This window comes from Ictidomys tridecemlineatus, chromosome 1 (assembly GCF_052094955.1).
Source record: "Ictidomys tridecemlineatus isolate mIctTri1 chromosome 1, mIctTri1.hap1, whole genome shotgun sequence".
NCBI classification, from domain to species: Eukaryota; Metazoa; Chordata; class Mammalia; order Rodentia; family Sciuridae; genus Ictidomys; species Ictidomys tridecemlineatus.
In genome coordinates this window covers 141,297,919-141,320,996 of record NC_135477.1, presented here as the reverse complement: position 1 = coordinate 141,320,996, position 23,078 = coordinate 141,297,919, and the positions used below count along the sequence as shown (strand labels likewise).

The 23,078-nt window shown below is 33.8% G+C and overlaps 1 protein-coding gene across 5 annotated transcripts in view; it reads left to right on the top strand.

The window, feature by feature from the left end:
- The window catches only part of Dmxl1 (Dmx like 1), a 163,450-nt gene that overhangs the window by 131,799 nt on the left and 8,573 nt on the right, over positions 1-23,078 (top strand). For all 5 annotated transcript variants that reach the window (XM_040273548.2, XM_040273549.2, XM_040273547.2 and 2 more), the window contains 5 exons: positions 2,362-2,483; positions 2,843-2,984; positions 6,790-6,850; positions 17,445-17,572; positions 22,863-22,955. In XM_040273548.2, the coding sequence (XP_040129482.1) occupies positions 2,362-2,483; positions 2,843-2,984; positions 6,790-6,850; positions 17,445-17,572; positions 22,863-22,955 (546 nt within the window). The remainder of the gene's footprint in view (positions 1-2,361; positions 2,484-2,842; positions 2,985-6,789; positions 6,851-17,444; positions 17,573-22,862; positions 22,956-23,078) is intronic.

Here is a 23,078-nt window from a genome sequence, read left to right as displayed (position 1 = left end):
ATATGTGGCTTATAAATTCTCCCACTACCAGTAGTTTCCCAATTAGTATGTTTTCTTTGTTTTCCTTAGACTTATACTTACCATCCTCCTTAGAGATGTCTCTAAGTTCCAATAGTAAAGGTAGCCTTAGATATAATCGTCCAGTGTTGAAATTTGTCTTAGTAATTTCCCCCTTTTATCTCCCTTCATTGCCTTATTGAACAGTTTCTAGTCACTTCTTTTGTTTTGTTTTCTTTCCAATAATTTAAAGATAAATGTTATCTTTTTTCTTGTATTCCTAAAGGATAAAGAAGGCATATGTGTGTGTACAAGTGCATGCATGTGTGTTCATATGTTCCTAATTTGCAATAATTTTATGTAATTTAGATATGTATCCCGTGGAATTACTCATTCAGAAATTCTTACACCAGTTGTTTCTTCATCTTTTTATGCTAAGCCTGTCTTCTCTGATTTCTCCTACACAGTTCCTTTGTCATTCTGTCCTCTTATTTCCCTGTATCTTTCGTCTCATTTTTCTCAAACTTGAACAATGACTTACTGCTTGAAGCAGGCAAATTTGGAATTAGATCCTTTGTCAAGCAGTTCTTATATTGTAGTGTTTATAACATGGTATACATATGTCAAATATAAAATTTTTGTCTATACCCTACTCATCTGCCGCCTTCTGAAGAAAATTTTATTTAAAATAGTCTATCCAATACAACTAACTAGCTTTTTTCTTTTGGGGATCTGTATATAAGTAACTAGTAATGAGTAATCATTCATATATTTAAAGTGTGCCATTCACTTGTAAGTGTATGCTTGTTTAATTATTTCTCCAGATTTGATATTTTTATATCCTTGCTAAGTTATAATTGAGAAATAATATTTTTTGCTTTATATTTCTTTTTGTTTGTTTGTTTATTTGTTAATATCATTGAGATTGAACTTTTCCCTATTTGTTTAGTTGGGAACTATATCAAGAATTGTGAAGTTTATGAGATTTGACTTTATATTCAAGCTAACAAGTTAACTTTCACAGTTTAATGGATGCTGTTTGAAGATACGGGAATCCTGAATCACAGACAAAAGACTTTATTTCTGACAGCAAGAGCAGTAGCGAGAATATCATCATTTTCACACTGGTTCTCTGAGCTACGATTCAAACTGAGAAACAACAAAAGGGAACCATATAGAAACAGTACCTGCATATGCAATAGGTCATGTTATAGGAGAGGATCACTCACTTTAGTGAACCCAGGTCTTTTCTAATGGACAGTAAGCATACCTGACTTTTGCTCTGGAAGGAGAAAACCATCACTGTATAAACATCCTGGGAACGATCCTACAGGAAAAAAAGGGCAGTCAGTGATTCATAAGACATTCAAAATTGGAGAGATCCATGGACAGTCATCTTCAGTAGTCTAGTTATCCTTTTCTTTACTTATTAATGCATTAGCATTTCAATAATAATATAGTAATCGTATTTTCTCTTTGCCGTCGGTATCTTTCTGTTTTCTGTTTGAGATGTGTTTATTTTTTTTTTGCAGTGCTTCTCATCAAACCTAGAGCTTAGCTCATGCTAGGCAACTGCTCTACTACAGAGCTACATCCCTGAGATATGCATTTTTAATTCATTGATCTTTAAAATTTTACATAATTTAATCTGACCAACTTGTCATTTGTGATTTCTTCTGGCATACTTCTTCCTTTCTTTTCTTGCCCATATACTTTTTCTCTGTGAATCTTTCCTACTTCTGTTTTTCTTGCCTGAAACTGAAAGGTTTTAGGAGAGAGTGATATTATTTTATTTAACTAATTAACCATATGTCTTTAGAGTTTCTTATCTCCCTACTTTCTCTAGTTTTCAGAGATTTTATCTTCTTTAGTATCTTCCTCCACATTTGGGGGTTTGTTGTTGTTGTTTATTGCTTTGGGAAGTTTTTTGGTTTTTGGTTTTGGAGATGGGATCTCACTGTGTTGTCCAGGTTGGCCTCAAACTCCTGGGCTCAAGAAATCCTCCCACATCAGTCTCCTGAGTAGCTGGGACTACAGGTGTGTGCCACTACACCTGGTCCCTTCACAGTTTTGAGTTGTGCAAACTTTTAGGGAGATTGTAGCATTCTAGCAGACTAGAGAGTGTAAGTGCTGGGAGAGCAAATAAGCTGATACATGTACTACCATTCATAGTTGGCTTTCTGTTGGATGTACTGGAATTCCTAGAACATAAACATATCTTGAAGTTCAAGCTTATGATTATTTCACCAAAAGTTTAATTGCTTAAGTTAGTTTAAAATATTTTTTTAGGGATTATTTTCAGAAATAGCCAATGTATCTATTGTGCTTTCTTATTTAAAAATTACCGTATGATTTATTTTTCAGGCAAATAGAAATTGCATAGCAATTGCTTCCAGCCATGATGTTCAAGAACTGGATGTTTCTGGAATTCTGGCTACACAGATCTATACTTGGGTAGATGATGATGTAGAATTGGAAACCAAAGGGTACGCTTATACTTTGTTTTTATTCAAAAATGTTTTATTTGGGACTATATGTGCTGAACTATAACCTTTAAAAGTTTTTTTTTTTAAAGGAATGTTACTAAAGTATAAGCAGAGTAGAACCCAATGTGGTAAAAAGTAAATAATGGGTGGCAGGAGCTTCAAAAAGGAAAGTAAGAGTTAGGAGAGAGAGAGTAAGTGAAGGGAATGGAAATTGAGTATGAAAGTCATTGTGAGTTAGGAGTAAAAGTTGAAGAAAATTTATTTTAAAGGGAAATAGTCAATGTTAGAGCTCTCAGATGAAAAAAAAAAAAAAGAAGGAGTGATAGGTTGTTTTCATTCTGGTTGACATTCCTTTATAGATCAGAAGATTTCTTGGTTATACATGCTCATGATGATTTAACAGCTGTTCAAGGCACAACGCCATATACACATAGTAATCCTGGCACTCCAATCAACATGCCGTGGCTTGGTAGTACACAGACTGGCAGAGGAGCATCTGTGGTATGTAAAGTTAAAGATATTTAGGTTTTTGATAGCTCTGCCATTTTGGTTAATGGATAAAAAAGGATAATTGAAAGGTTTTTTAAAAGTTTATTTTAAAATAAATTTTAAAAATAAGCATACATGAAATTATTTTTAAAGTATGCTTTGTTTTAAAACCAAAGAAGTATATTTTAATTAATAATAATTTTTTGAAACCTAAAAGTCATGCATTTTGTGGTTTCATGAAAATTTCATGAAATTCTATTTTAGTGTACATTTATGAATAAATTTTTATAGGAAAAGCCAAAACCCTTTATTTATATTTTTCCTGTGGGTGCCTTCATAGTACAGTGGCATTATTAAGTATTTGCAACAGAAACTATATGTTCATAAAGCTTGATACATTTATTGTCCAGCACTTTATAAAAAATGGTTTGCCAATCCCTGGTCTAGAAAATATCATTTAATAGTAAAAATGGTCCCTTTTTAGTTATAGATGGACACAATGCCTGTATTTTATTTATTTATTTTCTTTATGTTGTGCTGAGGATCAAACCCAGTGCCTCACATGTGCGAGGCAAACATTCTACCACTGAACCACAGCCCCAGTCCTTTTCTTCATACAGATGCAAAATATCTTTTTTTAAACAAAAACAATTTTTAAAAAATTAAGCAAAATGTTGTATAAATATTAATGGAAACAGATTTTTTCTGAAGTGAAGGGGGATCTATTTGAAACCTGATCAGCTAATAGGTGATCCATATTTATACCTTCACGATTTTTCTTTATTGATACTTAAGGTATAGGAATTGATTCATAGAATCAAAGAAACACATGTTGTTTCAGTGACTTTCTAAGTGGCAGGAGTTTTTTGTTGTTGTTGTTGTTTTAAAATTTTATAAGTCCAGTAAATATTTTCCCTGACCAAAAAAAAAGTTTTATCAATTAGTTTGGGTAATTGTTCAAGGAAAGGCTCCATCATCTTTAATAATACGTTTTAATATTTGGTACTTAATGCAGTTCTTTATAGCTAATAAAATCATATAATTCTTTGCATTATTTCTTGTAGCTGTTTCTCCTTACTCATTCATCCTTACTCATTCATCCTTACTCCTTACTCATTTCATCCTTACTCATTTAAATGAAATTTGGGTTTTAAAAAAATCAAGTGTTTCAATTTGTCACTATTTGGAATTTGTGGTAGAGCTCAATATAAAGCCCTCTACTCTTCTTAATTTGGTGATTTCAGGAGCCACTGTTTTAAGGGTTAAATTGAATTTGAAAAGCAATTTAGTAATTATTCAAATAACATGACTTGGTTAATATAGTTGGATTTTTTTCAGTTGACAAATATGTTTAAATTTGAGGAATTTAATTATAATATTTTAAAATCAAATTTAAAGAGAATATACAAAAGATATGCATAGAAATAATAGACTCTTTTTTTTCCAGCTTCAGAGAATACAGTACAATTCCTATAACAGCTTTCTTGCTGGTCTCTTGCACTCTGTTCTATACAGAGCAACAAATGTTTCTAAAGCATCATCAGATTGTTGCTCCCCTCTTTAAAAATTCAACTTTTTTTTTTGTAGATGGACATAATACCTTTATTTTATTTATTTTTATGTGTTGCTGAGGATCCAATGAATCCAGTGCCTCATGTGTGCTAAGCTACAGCCCCAGCCCTTTCCTGTACAACTTTAAAAGAACAAGTCATTAACATGGCCTCTAATACATTAAAAGTTTTAGCCCTTGCCTGCCTCTGCAGCCTTGTCTCCTTCTTCACTTGGTTTTTCTTGTTGTATTTACATTGGCTTCTATTTCTCAAACTCATTAGTCCTACTGCCATGTCAGAACTTCTACTTTGTCTTCTGCTTAACATGCTCTTTTCCTCTATTTTACCATTTAGATCTCAATTCATATTCCCAGATATTTACCTGACTTCCCTAGTAAAGATATCTGTCCCTCATCACTGCATCCCCAATCATCCATTATTATCTAATTTTATCATCTTTATAAAAGTACTTATTAATTGTTGAAATCAGCAATTCATCATTGTTTAGTTGTCTTTTTATACCCTTGGTATGTAAGTTCTTTCAGAGCTTATATTCTGACTGCCTTATAGACTGATGATCCCTAAGAATAGTGTTGGACATAGTGAATAGAAAATTTTGTTTATACTCCAAATCATTATAAATAGAAATTATCTTTGAAATTTCTGTTAGGGTTGAATTTTTTTCCTGTCTACATCGTAGGACAGCTTTTTAGTTGTGGATGTCATGATTTGTGAACATAAATATTGGGATTGACCCATCCTTTTTTCAAGAAAGCAAGGCCAATAGAATGAGGTCCTTCTCTTTTATATGAATTTCCCCTGGTAGTTAATGATTTTTTTTTTTTTTGTCTTACAAAGTTCAATATGTGCTTTCAGGAAAAAAAATTGCTCCTTGGCGCACATGGCGCACACCTGTAATCCCATCGGCAAGGGAGGCTGAGGCAGGGGGATATCGAGTTCAAAGCCAGCCTCAGCAATGGCAAGGCATTAAGCAAGTTAGTGAGATCCTGTCTCTAAATAAAATACAAAATAGGGCTGGGGATGTCACTCAGTGGTTGAGTGCCCCTGAGTTCAATCCTCTATACTCCGCGTCCCCCCCCCCCGAAAAAAAAAGATGAAAAAAAGAACAGGAACTTTTAGGCATCTTTAAGAGCATGGGATTTAAATATGAGATTTAAACAAAAGTGATACTAATCAACTTTTCTTTTTATCTGGAGAATTGACAAAATATTTTTTAATCCTATCATTCTACTGACTTATGAATACTAATACAAAGAAGAGTATATTTGTTATAACCAACTTTTGCTGTTTGGGAGTATGATTACATTCATATATATTCTAGTTTTTCTATCCCTCAACAGTTCTGCTGACCTAGTAGTCTCTCTCCTTCCTACCAACTCCTCATCTTCTACACAGATTTCAAGCTAATTGAACAATTTAATAGCCCAAAGCTCAACAACAAAAAGTCTACCTGAGACTTAGAATATCATGTAACTATAATTATGATGCAGTACAAGTAAGTAGTAGTCTACAAATTAAAAATTTTCCTTTAATTTTGTGTATTTTTAAAATTCTTATTTAACAAGCTAGTTAAATCATTCAAAGCATGATTTTAATCATGTGTGTGGCACATGACTTAGTCCCAGCAGCTGGGAAGGCTGAGGCAGGAGGATTGCAAGTTTGAAGCTAGCCTCAGCAATTTAACTAGTCCTAAGCAACTTGGCGAGACCCTGTCTCAAAATATAAAATAAAACAGGGCTGGGGATGTGACTCAGTGGTTAAGCGCCTCTGGTTTCAATATCTGGTACTATAAATAAATAAATAATAAGATGAGTTAATTGTCCCAAACTATCAAAGTTTTCTGTTTATCTCTTTTATTTTCACATGCTTCTGTCTTTTTAACTTCATGTTATTCATGAATATTCCAGTAAATTTAGTACAATCAGAGAATTGGCAGGAGCACCATTAAACTTCTTAATTAATAATTAATCTTAATGTTAATATGCTTAGTAAGTTTAGTATTCATAATGGAAGTGGTAAAGTCATATAAAAATAAATAATTGACTTTCCTGTCACAATGTAAATTATTTTACTTTTTTATCTTATTGTATTTATCATCTTTTTTTGTTTTTTTGATGTTGGATATTGAAACCAGGACTGCACATATGCTAGGCAAGAGCTCTATCACTGAGCTACACCCTCAGCCCTATATTTGAAATTCTTAATCTTTTTATTGAAACTATAATATAATTCTTTTTTTTTGCCAGATGATTAAGAAAGCCATTAATAATGTCAGAAGAATGACTTCACATCCAACTCTTCCTTACTGTAAGTTGACAATAATTAGCAATGATTCTTAATTTTATATGTAGTTTTGGCAATTTTTATTATAAGAAATTTATGGAAAACTTTTAGTTTCAATTGAAAGACATTTATTCTACTTTGATGGAGAATATTTGCTAGTAAATAAAATCTTCACTTGAAAATTGGATAAAAACAGAAAAAAAGGTATTTTAATGAATTAATAGAGAAAGCGAGCTTAGTGCAGTAAATAGGGACATTTTGTCTTTTTAACATTTTTGGGATTCCTTAGTGTTAAATTGTAGTTGATAATTATTGTTTTAATAAATAAGATTACTGCCGTCTTTCATTACACACATCTTTACCAGACCTTGGTCATTTATTGCATGATTATAATCAGTTTGTAATTTATTAACTTTCGTTAGTTTCTTTTATGAGACACATTTATAGTAAACATAGAAAATGGTTATTAGTCAACTCCTATATGGTAAGGTAGCATATGTATTTTTTTTTCATTTTTTTCTTCCTAGGTATCTCAAAATTTCTCTTTCATTAGCCAAGAACTTAATTTATGGGGAACTTTTTGGAGGTATTAACTGGTGGGTTGGAATTAATACTCATATTGTTATGTGAGTAACATAACATAACTCCTTTTTCTTCTGCTCCAGAGAATTTTTCAGAAATTAAACTAATGCATTCATTGTTTCCTAGACTGGAAAGCAACTGTTTCTCTACGTATGAATTTTTTTTCCAACATGAGCAATTATACAGCTCTTTTAATACCAGTGAGGCGTCTTTTAACTCATCTCAATTAATGACACTCTCTACTTAGAGTCAGATTCTACCAGTTACAAGACTGCACTCAGTTACAGATACCCATCACAAGTATTGGCTTTTTGCCTATATTCTTCACATACTGGCTATAAGTTGGGAGTCCTATGACTCCCTCCTTGGGTTTGATTAATTTGCCAAAACAATTCATAGAACTCAGGGAAATACTTTATTTAAATTTGCCAGTTGTTTATTGTATTAGTTAGGTTTTCATTGCTGTGACCAGAATACCTAACAAGAACAACTTAGAGAAGGAAAATTTTATTTTGGTTTATGGTTTCAGAGGTTCAGTCTGTAGTGGGCCAATTCCATTACCCTGGCCCAAGGTGAGGCATAACATCATGGCAGAAGGCACGATGAAACCTACTCAGCTCATGGTGACTGGGAAGCAGAAAGAAAAAGGAAGAGGCTGCAGGGAGGAAGTCTCCAATGATGCATCTCCCCAGACTATCCCCCCACCTGCCTACAGTTATTGTCTAGTTAGTCCATTCAAAGTAGGATGGACTGATTATGTTATAGCTCTCATAATCTTCATTTCACGTCTAAATACTCTTGCATTAACACAGGAGCTGTTGGGAGACATCCCCAAATTCATAGCATTTTGCCCCTGACCCCCCAAAATTCATGTCCATCTCACAATGCAAAATGCATTCAGTTCCTCTCCAAGAGTCCCTATAGTTTTAACAGTTCCAGCATTGCCTAAAAGTCTAACTCTAAATTCTCATCTGAGACTCAAGCTAAATTCCAAACCCCTTTACAAATTATAAAGCAAGTTACATATATGCATGTGCACACAGTAAACATGCTCATTCCAAAATGGAGGAATGACAACATACACAGAAGGGATAGGGCAAAAGCAAGACCAAAACCCACCCAGGCAAACCGGCCTGGTAATTCTGCATATAGCTTCTAGGACACATGGCAACAAGGTATTCTCTGCACTGGACTGGGACGGCCCTGTCCTTTTGGCCTTGCTATTTGCAGGGCACGTGTGCTGTCTTTTAGACAAGTTCTTTCTGCAGCCCGCAGCTTTTCTCATTAGGCAGTTCATATGGCGTCTCTTAATTCCTGAAGTCTCCATTGACTTTACTTTAACACCTTCATATATCACACTCTTAGGGACAGGTGCAGGGACACAGACTCTGCTATACTTTGCCTGGCTTCTCACTGCCTTTGAAATCTGGTAGAAGCCTCCACGTTCCCTTAACTTTAGTATCCTGCATTCCTGCAGAACCAGCATCATGTAAATGATGCCAAAGTTTGCCTCCAGCTTGGAGCTGTAGCTTGGTGCCCTGGAATCACAACTGCAGCAGCCTCTGAGTACCTCGGCAGCTGAGCATGGAGAAACAACTCCCTAGGACCCCAAGTGTAAGCAGGTTGCCCCTAGAATCTGTTCTCAAAGGATTTTCCTTTACAACCTTGAGCCTGCAGTGGGTGCGATCTTGCAAATTCCTAAATTGCCCTCAAGCCATTTTTTTCCTATTGTGTCTTTGTAAAGTTCTTCTCTTTAGTAGCTATGATCTCTTCAATACTCACAACTTTCTTAAGTTTTCTTTCACTGTTCTGGCCAAAAGGATTTTTAAAAAACCCTTGGGCTCTTCTTTCTGCTCCTGATTCTCACAGTAAACCTAGCAAGAAGCTGCCAGCAAAATCTGTGCTACTACCTTAATGCTGCGCTGCCTTGAAATTTCTTCTACTGGATTTCTTCTATCACCTTTAAATTTGGCCTCACGTAACATCTCAAAACACTAGCAAAATGTGGACAAGTTCTTTGCCAGAATATAATATGATGGCCTCTAGTCTGATTCCTAGTAGAATCCTCATTGAAACCTCAGGAGTACAATCTTTATTGTGTGCATTCTTACCACATTCTGTTTTGAGCTTCCACTGGAATCTCCCCATATGCACTGTTTACAACATTGGCTTCTCCAACCTCCATCTCCAAACATATGCAAACCTCTCCTGCAAACCAGGTCCAAAGATTTCTGAACCACATGGTTAGGTTAGGCATAGTAACTATGCCACTCATGATACTAATTTCTGTATTAGTTTGGTTTTTGTCACTGTGTCCAGAATACCTTACAAGAACAACTTAAAGGTGGAAAAGTTTATTTTGGCTCACAGTTTCAGGGATTCAGTTCATTGTGGGCCAACTCCACTGCTCCAAAGTGAGGTATAACATCATGGCAGAAAGGTGCAGTGGAGGAGAGCTACTTAGCTCACAGAAGCCATGAAGCAGAGAAAGAGGAAAGGGCCACAGGAAATATGAACCCTTCCAGGGCACACCCCCTAGTGAACCACCTCCTCCAGCCATGTCCCACCTGCCAATAGTTACTACCAAGTTTGTCCATCCAAAGTAGGATGGAGTAATTAGGTTACACCTCTCATAATCTAGTTATTTCACTTCTGAATATTCCTGCATTAACTTAGGAACATTTGGGAGACACCTCATATTCAAATCATAATGATTTTAAAAGAATATTATAAAGTATACTAAGGAAGAGATATGTAGAGCAAGATACAGAAGAATCCCTAGGGCAGAAACTTCTATTCCCCTGGAGTTGGGGTAGAAGGTACCACCTTCCTAGCATTTGGATACATTTACCAACCAAGTAGCTCATCAGGTCTTGTTCAGGAGTTTTTTTATAGTTTAGTCTTCATATAAGGACTACAGCTTATCACTCTAACAGCTACTTCCATTTTTACTAACAATAATTAGGACCAATTTATTTGCAAAATAAGCCTAGTGTCATTAAACTTGACCTGATTATTTATATAAGTACAGCAAGAATAGACTGATTGCACATACGTTTTTTGATGTCTGCTTTGTAGGAACACTAACAAGGAATCTTGGGGCTGGAGATATAGCTCATAGGTATTGCACTTGCTTAGCATGTGGAAGGCACTATGTTTGATCCCCAGCACCACACACAAACACTAAAGTATAGTGAGGCATCTCATATGAGACTTCAAAAACCTTTAGAGGTTAGGAAACCAACCCAAGGACTTTGCCTTCAGTTGTATACATTTGGATGAATCCCTCTCTTCTCAAGGTCCGAAATATCCTGGGATTCCTACCCAGAAGTGGTAGTCCTTACTTACCTGTAAGGCAACCATGTCAATGAACTATGTACACACAGTAGTAAGCCAGTGTGTGTGTGTGTGTGTGTGTGTGTGTGTGTGTGTGTGTGTGTGATTTCAAATTGCTTTAAAATTATCTAATCATCTGATTCTATGCATTCTCAGTGACTTGTTAATAAAAGGAATGCTTTCAGTTTTGTACTGTTACAAAAAGACATCTTTTTTCCCAGTGCTAAGGATAAAAAAACCCAAGGCCTCACTAAGCAACCATCTGCCAATGAACCAGCCTCAGCCCCAGAAAGAAAATTCTTATTGAACCTGTGCAAATATCTATACTGCCATGAAGATAAGAATACTCAATAATACCTTTCAAATTCTGGAGGGATCATGTAGGGAGAAAACATGACTTTTCTTCTTCATTCATAAAAGTATACTATACAAAATTTCTGTAAACTGTTAGTACCCTAAAGAAAAGAAAGTATTCCTGAAAACAAAACATTAAAGAAGAAGCAGTGTTTCAAACAAAATAAATCTTTAAAAAACAAATTTTTTTTATTTGATTTTTCAGTCCCATGTCATAAATTCTTGATCTTAATTAGCAATTTCCTGAATCTTCAGTTTTTCCTATTAGAGTTCTGGACATTCTCATCTACTCTAGTGGTATGATCTTAAAGTTACCAGGAATATGTATGTTTCAGAAACTTCCATGAATCTCCTTGAAGACGACTACTTAAAAGTTGTAATTGTTTGTAAAAGCTTTCAGGAAAGCATCAGGGTAAAATGATTAACTGTTTCTCAATGACAAAAATCATGACCATCATTGAAAATTTGATGATAAGCAATTTATTATATTAATAACACAGTTGACAAGGAGATTATTTCTATGGCATAAAACATTTTAATATTACTGAAAATATGAATGAAAACATTATACCAGGACATATCAGGTTTCTAGAAATTTCACAAAATTTCTAGAATACTTTGTAACATTTACCCAAGCATAAGCTGAGATTAAACATCATCTTTACTTGACAGTGCTTCTTGAGCAATTTCACATATTAAATCAGCCTAATTATTTTAATATCACTCTTTTTATAGGACAAGGGAACAAATCTTTCAAGATGTTCCAGCGACCCTCAAAATTTCTAAAGATACTTTGAGGCCAAAAGATTTAATTTAGGGTTTTATTTGGAAAAGATTGTCAAGAATATCAATTTAAAACACATAATTAAAATAGTATCACAGGTTGCTATGAGATAAATATTAATTTAGACAAAATAGTAACTAAAAGATTTCAAAGGCAAATACAAAAAATTATATAGATGTAGAAAAACACCTCAGCTTTTTAATATTGAGAAGTTGTAGTCTTACTAATCAAAGACCTAATAAAGACAACATGCTGAAGTACAGAAGATTGTCTTGATAAAACACACGATCTTAATTTAGCCAGGTTTCTAAAAGTTAAAAAAGAATCTTTTACAGTCTCATCAAGAATAAACCAAGGGCTGGGGTTGTGGCTTAGTGGTAGAGAACTCGCCTAGCATGTGTGAGGCCCTGGGTTTGAGTCTAAGCACCACATATAAATAAATAAAACAAAGGTTCGTTTATAACTAAAATAAATATATATTTTTAAAAGTAGATGAATAAAAGTATTGTGTCCATCTACAACATAAAAATATGTTTAAAAAAATAATAAACCAAGCCAGGCACCATGGTGCACACATGTAAACCCAGCAGCTTGGGAGGCCGAGGCAGGAAGATTTCAAGTTTAAAGCTAGCCTCAGACTTTGTCTCTAAATAAAATACATACAAAACAGTGCTGGAGAATGTGGCTGGGTGGCTGAGTACCTCAGAGTTCAATCCCCAGTGCTGGAAGAAAGAAAAAGAGGGAGAGAGAAGGGGAGGGGAAGGGAGGGTACAATAAATCAAAAATAATTAAGAAAGCATTGCACTAATAGACTTTTTGATCTCATTATTCCTTTAATAAGATAAAGTAGGGGCAGAAGCTGTGGCTCAGCAGAAATGCACTTGCTCGGCATGTGTGAGGCACTGGATTCCATTCTCAGCACCGCATAAAAATAAATAAAATAAAGGTCTATCAACAAGTTAAAAAAAAGATTTTTTTTTTTTAAGAAAGAGTGAGAAAGAGGGAGAGAGAGAGAGAATTTTAATATTTATTTGTTAGTATTTGGCGGACACAACATCTTTGTTTGTATGTGGTGCTGAGGATCGAACCCGGGCCGCAGGCATGCCAGGTGAGCGCGCTACTACTTGAGCCACATCCCCAGCCCCCAAAAAAAAGATTTTAAAAGAAGATAAATAATGTATATAAATACACTCAAATCTTAGCCAATTTGACCATACTAAAATTCCTTTTCAAATTCCTCTTCCCAAAACTTTTATACAATGTTCTTGTATATATCTGAATATGTACCCTATATGCCTCCTTTTATTCTAATGTTTTCTCAACTTTAAGATAAAAGTTATTCTCTCCTTTAGTAAAAACAGACTTGTCATAAATCAGAGCTTCATCTACCAAAAACATGTCATACTTTCTTTACACACAGAATTGTTGCTTTTATTTTTCTTGGTAGTTTTAACTACAAAGTAGAATTCTTAACTTTTTCCAGTAAGTTCTGGTAAAAACTAGGAAGAACATAATTTTTGTACAGTCACAGAAGCATTTTATAGTTTGGTAAATCTGTAAACCACCCTTTTCATTCTGTATAGAAGCACATTCTTTCTCATAGTACAACTTTTCAGTATGGCACAGGACATATTTACTAAAACCTCAATATCTGTAGTTCTGTAATAAGAACCCAAAAATTATATAAGCCTAGGTAAAGCAATTAATGTTTTAGTATTTCACCTTATATAGATGATCCAGATATTCAGTAACTATTCAGCAATTAATTTTATTTAGAGGGCGTAAGTTGCCAAAGGATTTTGGGAAACTCTTTGGGGTAGTTTTAACACCAGACAAGGACAGCTATTACCAAGTTATTTTTCCTGCTGACAAATTTTGTAACAAAGATAACATGAACTTATTTGACTAATAAACCCAAGTAAAATAAAAATTGAATATCATATTACATTTAATGTTGACAGCCTTGAAGATGAGTCTTTAATCTACACACTTAAATTATCTTTTATTTGCCAAAGATTATCTATGGTCATGTGAATTTGAAGAACACTTGAGTCAGTCTTTTTTTTTTTTTTTGTAGTTACTGATAGACCTTTATTTTATTAAATTATTTGCACTGCTGAGAATCAAGCCCAGTGCCTCATACATGCCAGGCAAGTGTGCTACCAATGAGCCACAGCTCCAGCCCATTGAGTCAGTCTTTTTAAGAGTTTAAGGAATATTTAATTTTTATAAGAGCTGACTATTATTAAAGGCACTATTACAGATTAATTTTGGGAAGATCATCATCTGAAGGTAGAAAAAATAACACAATTTATGAAATACCTCCAGATTTACATACACATAAAGGAAGAACAGATCTTATAGCATTCATTCCAATATTTTAGCCATTTGCCAGATACAGACCCACTAAAAATTTATGAAAAAAAAAAGTAGTTCATATAAAGAATAACTGGGGACTGGGATATGCTCAGTGGTAGAGCACATTCTTAGTACATAAAGACCTTGGTTTGATTTCCTGTACAAAATTAGAAAAAAGATGTCTCCTTTGCTTTTTTGCCTTTTATAAGGAATTTTTTTTCTGAGAAGCAATCTGTGATTCATTCCTTTCAGTGGTTTCTGTGTTCCAACCAAAAGGTACATCCCTCTGTTTCTAAGGCATCAGGGATCCCCTTTTTTCTAGTGTGCCCTATAGATGAACAATTTTGTCTTTGTTAAAACTTACCCATTATGGCCACCATAATTCTAAATTGTCTTTCATAAGGTTTATGCATTTTTCTAGAAAAATATATGTTCTCAGTTAATTTTTCTTCTACATAAAAGTAACTAGAATTTGAAGTGGAGGAGTTTGAGATTCTTGAATTCACATGAACACACAATTCCCTGTCTTACAACTTTATCAACCTGAGGCCTCCTACTGGACCAGAACAGTTTATATCACACTCCATCTATCTTATAGACCTTGTCTAGAAATTGGAGAGCCCATGATGAAAGTTGCAGAGCTCAGATCCAAGAGGGCTGGTTTAGTCAGCTTTTTCACCACTGTGACTAAAGGACTTGACCAGAAAAACTATAGGGAAGAAAAAGTTTATTTGGGGGCCTACAGTTTCAGGGGTCTCAATCCAAAGACGGCAGACTTCATTCCTCGGGGCTCATGGCAAAGAGTGTGACAGAGGGAAGCAACTCACATGTTGGTCAGAAAACAGAGAGGTCTCCACTTGCCAGATAGAAATATATACCCCAATTCCCACTTCCTCCAGCCACACCCTACCACTTCAGTTACTCTATCCCTATCATGGGACTAATTCACTGATTCGGTTAAGACTTTTATAACCCAGTCATTTCTCCTTTGAACCTTCTTGCATTGCCTCACACATAAGCTTTTGGGGGACACCACATCTAAATCATAACAAGGGCCTACAAATGTGCAGCAAGAAGCAGTGAGCAAAAGGGGCTCAGTAGAATTCATTGTCCCTGGGGGTCATGATCAGGGAATCTCCCTGGTATCTCCCTTTTGACACCAGAACGAGTAAAAGATAAACTTAGGCACATTAAAATGTTAACAAGTTTACTTGAGCATTCAGCTTAAATTCATGAATCAGACAGAACCAAACCACAGGTAGCTCAGGGCTTTACTGAGATGAGGGGAAATTTTAAAAGTAAATTTGGTTGATTAAAATGCAGAGTCCTTGAGGTTAGTTGGCAGTTTTTATTTGTAAAGCCTATGGTTAGAGATTTATTTGAGTTTTCTTTAATTAAGCTTAAGTTTTATTTTATTGTTGTATATTGAGTTGGGTTTCAGTTGGTTCATTCAGGAACTCAAAGCCCTACCGCCATCTCAGCCTGTGTGTTGTTTATTTTTTCAACACTATAAATAATGCTAGAAAAATAAAAGTGCTTTTTAAACACAGCTAGTCCAATTTTTAAAATTAAGTTAATCAAAACTATTAGAGAAACAGGGAAGAGTTAATATCACCAGTCTCAAGAAATTCTGTCTATGCAAATTAAAACTACACTCAGATTTCATCTTACTCTAGTCAGAATGGCAAATATCAAAAATATAAGTAACAGGGCTAGGGATGTGGCTCAAGCGGTAGCGCGCTCACCTGGCATGCATGCGGCCCGGGTTCGATCCTCAGCACCACATACCAAAAAAGATGTTGTGTCCGCCAAAAACTAAAAAATAAATATTAAAATTCTCTCTCTCTCTCTCTCTCTCTCTCTCTCTCTCTCTCTCTCTCTCTCTCTCTTTAAAAAAAATATAAGTAACAATAAATGTTGGCAAGAATGTGAGGGGAAAGGTACATTCATACATGGCTGGTGGAACTACAAATTGGTGCAACCACTCTGGAAAGCAACATGGAGATTCCTCAAAAACTTGGAATGGAATCACCATTTGACCCAGTTATCTCACTCATTGACATATACCCAATGGACTTTAAAACCATCATCACTATAGTGACATAACCACATCAATGCTTATAGCATGCATTTCTCAATGGCTAAACTCTGAAACTAACCTAGGTGACCTTCAGTAGATGAATGGATAACAAAAATGTGATTATACACATACACACATATATACACACACACATACATATACATATATGTGTATAAAGAAAATGTGAGTTTTATATATATAAGTGTATATATATACACAAAAAAAATATGTGCACACACAATGGGATATTACTCAACCATAAAGAAGAATGAAATCATGGCATTTGCCAGAGAAATTGATGGAACTGGAGACTATTACACTAAGTGAAATAAGCCCATCCCAAAAACACAAAGGCCAAATGTTCTTTCTGATATGCAGATGCTAACGCACTTTAAGCGGGGTGGGTGGTTCATTGGACTAGACAAAGAGGAATAAAGGAAAGGGATGGGGTGAGAAAGATAGTAGGATGAATCCAAAATAACTTTCCTATGTTCATATATGAATACATAACCAGTGTAACGCTACATCATGTGCAACCATAATAATAGGAAGTTATACTCCGTATATGTATAGTATGTCAAAATACACTCTACTGTCATGAATATCTGAAAAGAACAAATAAAAAATTTCCTCAAAACTAAAAAAAAAATAATTCTTTGTATTTCTATTGTTAAAAATTCTTTTTTTTTTTTTGTCTCCACCCTACCACCCTTTCCTGATGGTAAAACATTTCAAACCAGTTAAAGTTTATTTATTTTAAATGCTTGGTAAAGAATTAAAGAAAATTACCTAATAAACGTGACTAGCAAAGTGCTAGATGTCTTTATATACATTAACATAATTTATCACCCTCCCGTACCACATTAATACTGATAATTATAATTAACATAAATTGGGTTTGATAATGTATATTTCTGAGTGCTTTATATAAATGATCTCATTTACTTCTCATTATCCAATTAATTGTGTGAATTAAATTTCATGTGAAGATAAATTTATATAAATTGACTATGATTTACTTACTAAGTTTTTCTTTGATAAAGATTTCTTGTACTGGATTAAAAAATAAATTTTCCCAAAGATTATTAAAATAAACTTGAAATTTTTGTCATCTTATAATACAGATCTGACAGGCGCTCAAGATGGGAGTGTCAGAATGTTTGAATGGGGCCATTCTCAACAAATAACCTGTTTTCGATCTGGCGGCAATTCAAGAGTTACAAGAATGAGATTTAACTATCAGGGAAATAAGGTAGTGTGTAAAATGGAAATGGGAAAAGAGGCTTGATTGTATTGGGGGTTTATAAATATCACTAGTTTGAGTTTCTGAAGAGAATAACTCAGTAAGTCAATAATAATGCTTTAATCTTATATGAATTCTTTGTTTTTTAAATTCTAGCCAAAAAGTACATTTAAATTTATTTGGTTCTTCCTGGATATATGCTGTAAATATGTCCAATAAAATTAAAAGTTGCCTTAGGACCAATGATTATAGTATATTACACTATATTACACCATCATATATTACACATTTTTTATTTATTAAATGTTGATTTCTTTATTCCTGGTAATCTACTTCAACTATGATCCAGCACCAAACAGCAAGTTGCATTTGGGAACTTGGTAGACGTACATTTTACAGTCTCCTCTTCAAACTTACTGAATCACCACCTGCATTTTAAATAGATACTTTTGTGATTTGTATACTTACTTAAGTTTTGAAAAACACTGCTCTAGAACCAAGGTATTAGCAAACTGTGATCTAGCCATCTATTTAGTAAATAATCTTATCACAGTTAATCCAACTATTGTTTGTTTTCTTTGGCTATTTTCCACTGTAACAGCAGAGTTCAGGAGGACAAAGACCTTCTAGAGGGCAAGCTAAAATATTTATTATATAACCATTAAAGAAAAAGTTTGCTGAACCTGCCTCCTCTAGAACATCCCTTACCTTTATTTCCCCCTTTCTCTGCTTTCTTCAAATTGTCTCTCTGCTATCAGTTGCACTTTAAATAATCATTATAAAGCAAATCAGCCTCTTCTTTGTCTTTAAGTCCGTAATCCACTAAAAATTACTCATGTAGACCCTAGCTGATGGTGTATCTACTTTTCTTTCCCCTAAGTCTCTCAATCTTTAACCTTCCTCACATGTTGCTTGTATAATTATGTGCTACAACCTTTTGTTTACTCTTTGTCACATAGCTTTATTTCCATTTCACAAAAGTCAGTATTGTTTAATTTAGTTGTGAAATCATATTTGGAGAGCTTATTTCTTAATGCCAATTAGCAACATTCTTTGTTCCCTAGTGGGAAATTAAAATCTATTGTAGAAACCAGTAGAATTTGTATCCGTTAAGCATTGCTAATCTGAAATCTGAAATATTCCTAAATCTGAAACGTAATTAACAACAAATGAGCATTCCTAATCTGAAAATCTAAAAATGTGAAATGCTCTGAAAGTACTTTTGAGCACTTTAGGTTGCTGGTAAAGTTTTGGATTTAAGAGCATTTTGGATGTCAGATTTTCAGATTAAGGATACTCAACTAGCATAATCTGTGCAAATATTCCAAAATCTGAAATACTTCTGGTCCAAAGCATTTTTGATAAGGCATACTCAACCTGTATTCTCGTTTGAGTTCCTTATCATTATCCTTTATATATTAATAATTTTACAATTTGTTGTCAATACTACATTATTCCTAATAGTCTCTATAAATAGATCATCTTGTCAACAAAATTGCATAACAAGCAGCATAGTTACCTAACTACAATATAGGTAAGATCATATTATTATTTTTTTAAGAATCCTTCAAGACAACTTCATGTCAAAATCTTTAGCATGATATTTAAGACCTTCTAAAATCTTATTTTTCAGCTTTAATTCTCAGTACAGTCTTCCACATGAGCTTTTTAAGGCTTGACAGGCAGAGAACTTACTGTACATTTATCTCCATCATGAATAGCAAATACCTAAGCATCCTCTCCATTTGATTGTCGACTACCGATAGGAATAGACAGCCAAACTTCAACAAGGACAGTAGAACAGGGAAGAATTCTTGGAAAATTAAAAACATGATTCTAAAAAATTGTGTTCAGTCATTGAACTAAATCTAAAGTATTATGTGTAAGAATGTTTAAAGCAGCACTTTTTTTTCTTTTTTTAAATTTATTCTCTTTAGATATACATAACACTAGAGTGTATTTTGACATGTACATACATGGAGTATAACTTCCCAATCTTATGGTTGTACATGATGTTGAGTTACACTGGTGGTGTGTTCATATATGAACATAGGAAAATTATGTCCAATTCACTCTATTGTCTTTCCTGTTTCCCTCCCCCATACCTTTCCTTCATTCCACTTTGTCTAATCCACTGTACACCGCCCCACTTATTGTGGGGCATCTGCATATCAGAGAAAATAATCCGCCTTTGTTTTGGGGGAATTGGCTTATTTCACCTAGCATGATAGTCTCCAGTTCCATCCATTTACCAGCAAATGCCATAATTTCATTTTTATTTATGGCTGAGTAATATTCCTCTGTGTGTGTGTGTAGGTACCACATTTTCTTTATCCGTTGCATCTGTTGAAGGTCATCTAGGTTGGTTTTATAGCTTGGCCGTTGTGAACTGAGATGCTATAAACACTGATGTGGCTGAAGCACTACTTTTTGTAATGGGATAAATTGAACTGTTTATAAGAGAAAAAAGCAACACAGTTCATGGGAAGAACTGAATAGCACAATAGAAATAGTTAAAAATCATGTTTACGGGTCTGGGGTTGTAGCTCAGTGATAGAGCATCTGCCTAGCATGTGTGAAGCATTGAATTTGATCCTCAGCACCACATAAAAGTAAATAAATAAAATAAAGGTATTGTGCCAATCTACAATTAAGTATATTTTTTTTAAAAATTATGTTTATGGGGCTGGGGTTGTGGCTCAGCGGTAGAGCACTTGCTTCGCACATGCAAGTCACTGGGTTCAATCCTCGGCACCACATAAAAATAAATTTTAAGTGAAATAAAGGTATTGTGTCCAACTATAACTAAAAAATAAATCTTTTTTAAAAATCATGTTTATGATTGGGAAGCACAAATTAATAAATTATCCTATGATAAAAATGTCTCAGGAAATATTCTAGAAGAAGAAGAAAAAAACAAAATAATGAAGGAAAAGCAATATTCAAAGAAATAAAGAATAATTCCCCAAAGCAAAGAATAGAACTTTATAGGAGAAAGAGCCTGCTAAGAATTATGTTGGGGGGAAGTATTGAAAAACAACATATATTCACATACATCCTGGTTGTTTTGTTATTGCATTTTTAAATTGAAGGATAAAGAAAAATACTATAATAAGCTCCTATGACAGAGTAGTGGCATGCATAGTTATTTATAACCTCAACCTTTCAAACTAATGGCATCAATTCACTCTTAAGATTAATTTGAGGGCTGGGAATGTGGCTCAAGCGGTAGCGCGCTCGCCTAGCGTGCATGCGACCCGAGTTCGATCCTCAGCACCACATACAAACGAAGATGTTGTGTCCACCGAGAACTAAGAAAAAAATAAATAAATGTTAAAATTCTCTCTATCTCTGTCCCCCTCTCTCTCTCACTTTCTAAAAAAAAAAAAAAAAAGTTGTGTCCGCCGAAAACTAAAAAATAAATATTAAAAAATTCTCTCTCTTAAAAAAAAAAAAAAAAAAAGATTAATTTGACCATAGAGCATTATCCACAGAATTCTCTGATAAACAAGAATGGGACCTGAATTGAAGTCTATCCAAACTATCAAAGTTGATGACTAATAATACATGTGTCCTCTCTCTGAAGAACATACTTTATTTATTCAGAAAATAGAAAAAATTAAGAAATATAAATCCTGGAAAACTTGTAAAATACCTGTAGAAACTATGGGTTAATATTCCTAATTTTAGCCCTATTAATTTTTAATGGACCAATAATTTATTAGAGATATAGACTAACAATAGGAATAATTTATGAAAAGTCTGTGCATAGTCAATAACCTTCACTAATAATTGAACTCAAAATTAAAGGGTTTTTTGTACAAAATTGTCAAATATTTCAAATTTTAATACTATTTAGTGTTACCTAAGAAAAAAATTGGTGTGAATTCATATTTCAACTTAGGATTTAATTTTGCCTTCATCTCTCAATTTTAAATGACAATTTTTGACCAAGCCTTCCCATTTCTGAATATCTATCACATAGTTATGAAAAGGCATATCTGATTGATTGTATATTATCTTCTGAAAAGTGTTCAGTTCCTTGGCCCTTTGTTGATTGGCTTATTTTATTTGTTTTTTTGGTGTTAAGTTTTATATATTTCCTAGATGATGGGCATGTGGTAAAAAATTTGCTCCCATTCTGTAGGCTCTCTATTCACCTCGCTGATTAGTTGTTTTTCTGAGAAGAAGCTTTTCAGTTTGAATCCATCCCATTTGTTGATTTTTTAATTTATTTCTTGTACTATAGGAGTCTTATTAAGGAAGTCTGGGCCTAATCTGACATGGTAAAGATTTGGGCCTACTTTTTCTTCAGTTAAGTGCAGGGCCTCTGGATCAATTCCTAGGTTCTGGATCCACTTTGAGTTCAGAGTTTTGTGCATGGTGAGAGATAGGGGCTTAGTTCCATTTAGCTGCATATCGATTTCCAGTTTTCTCAGCACCATTTGTTGAAGAGGCTGTCTTTTCTCCAATATATATTTTATAAACTATAAGGGGAAAACACAGAGCTAGATTTGTCTTGACATGGAAATATAATAAATGAAAATGGAACTGTGGAACTATATATTACAATCCCATTTGTTATTTTAAAATGCTGTATGTAAATGTTTAAATATTCATAGAAAGAAATCTTAAACAACATCAAATGGTTGTAGTAGGTATTAGATCTGGAAGGAGGAGAGGACAAGGGTCCAAAATAAACATGTGTTTTACTTATATACTTTACATAAGCATAGACAATTTTTACAATCTAAATAAAAAATATTTTAGCTGTCTTACTCATCCTGGAAGATCTTTATGTACTCCTTTATTGAATTATGTTAATGTTTTCCTAATTATAATTACTCCTAGGCTCCTGTAGTAGAATTCTTTTAATGTGACAATCCTTATTTCACTTTCTACTCTTAACATGTTTTCCTTGTTTTATGTTTCTGAAAGTTCTTATTTTTTCCTTTTCAGAAATGTTTTCTGTCTTACATATGATTTAAACTTGGTCATATATAAGTTTAGTAGTAATGTACTTTTTTGGAGTATTTATAGAGAATATATAGGTGATGCTTTAGATTACTATAATTAAAGGGGTATCTGGTGTTTGTTTCCTTTTTGTCTACCCTGGTATATTTTTTAAGCAGAAGCTAAATGTTGTTTTTGAGCTAGATTCATGCATAGGTGAAGTAAAATTTTGAACAGTATTTCAGTTTAATATTTAAGCAAAAGTATGACTGTCACAGTTAAGATAAGTTTAAATATGTGCTTTTGTATTAAACATTTAAAAATTTTTAAATATTTTTTCTCCAAGTTTGGAATAGTTGATGCTGATGGATATTTAAGTTTGTATCAAACAAACTGGAAATGTTGTCCAGTTACTGGGAGCATGCCTAAGCCATACCTGGTAAGCCAAGACTTCCTACCTGTATAATAAATTTGAATTTTTATTTTAAAGAAACCAAGAATGTATTTGAGACAAGATATATTCAAGAAATAAGTAAAATCTGTGCAGTTTTATGTACTCCCA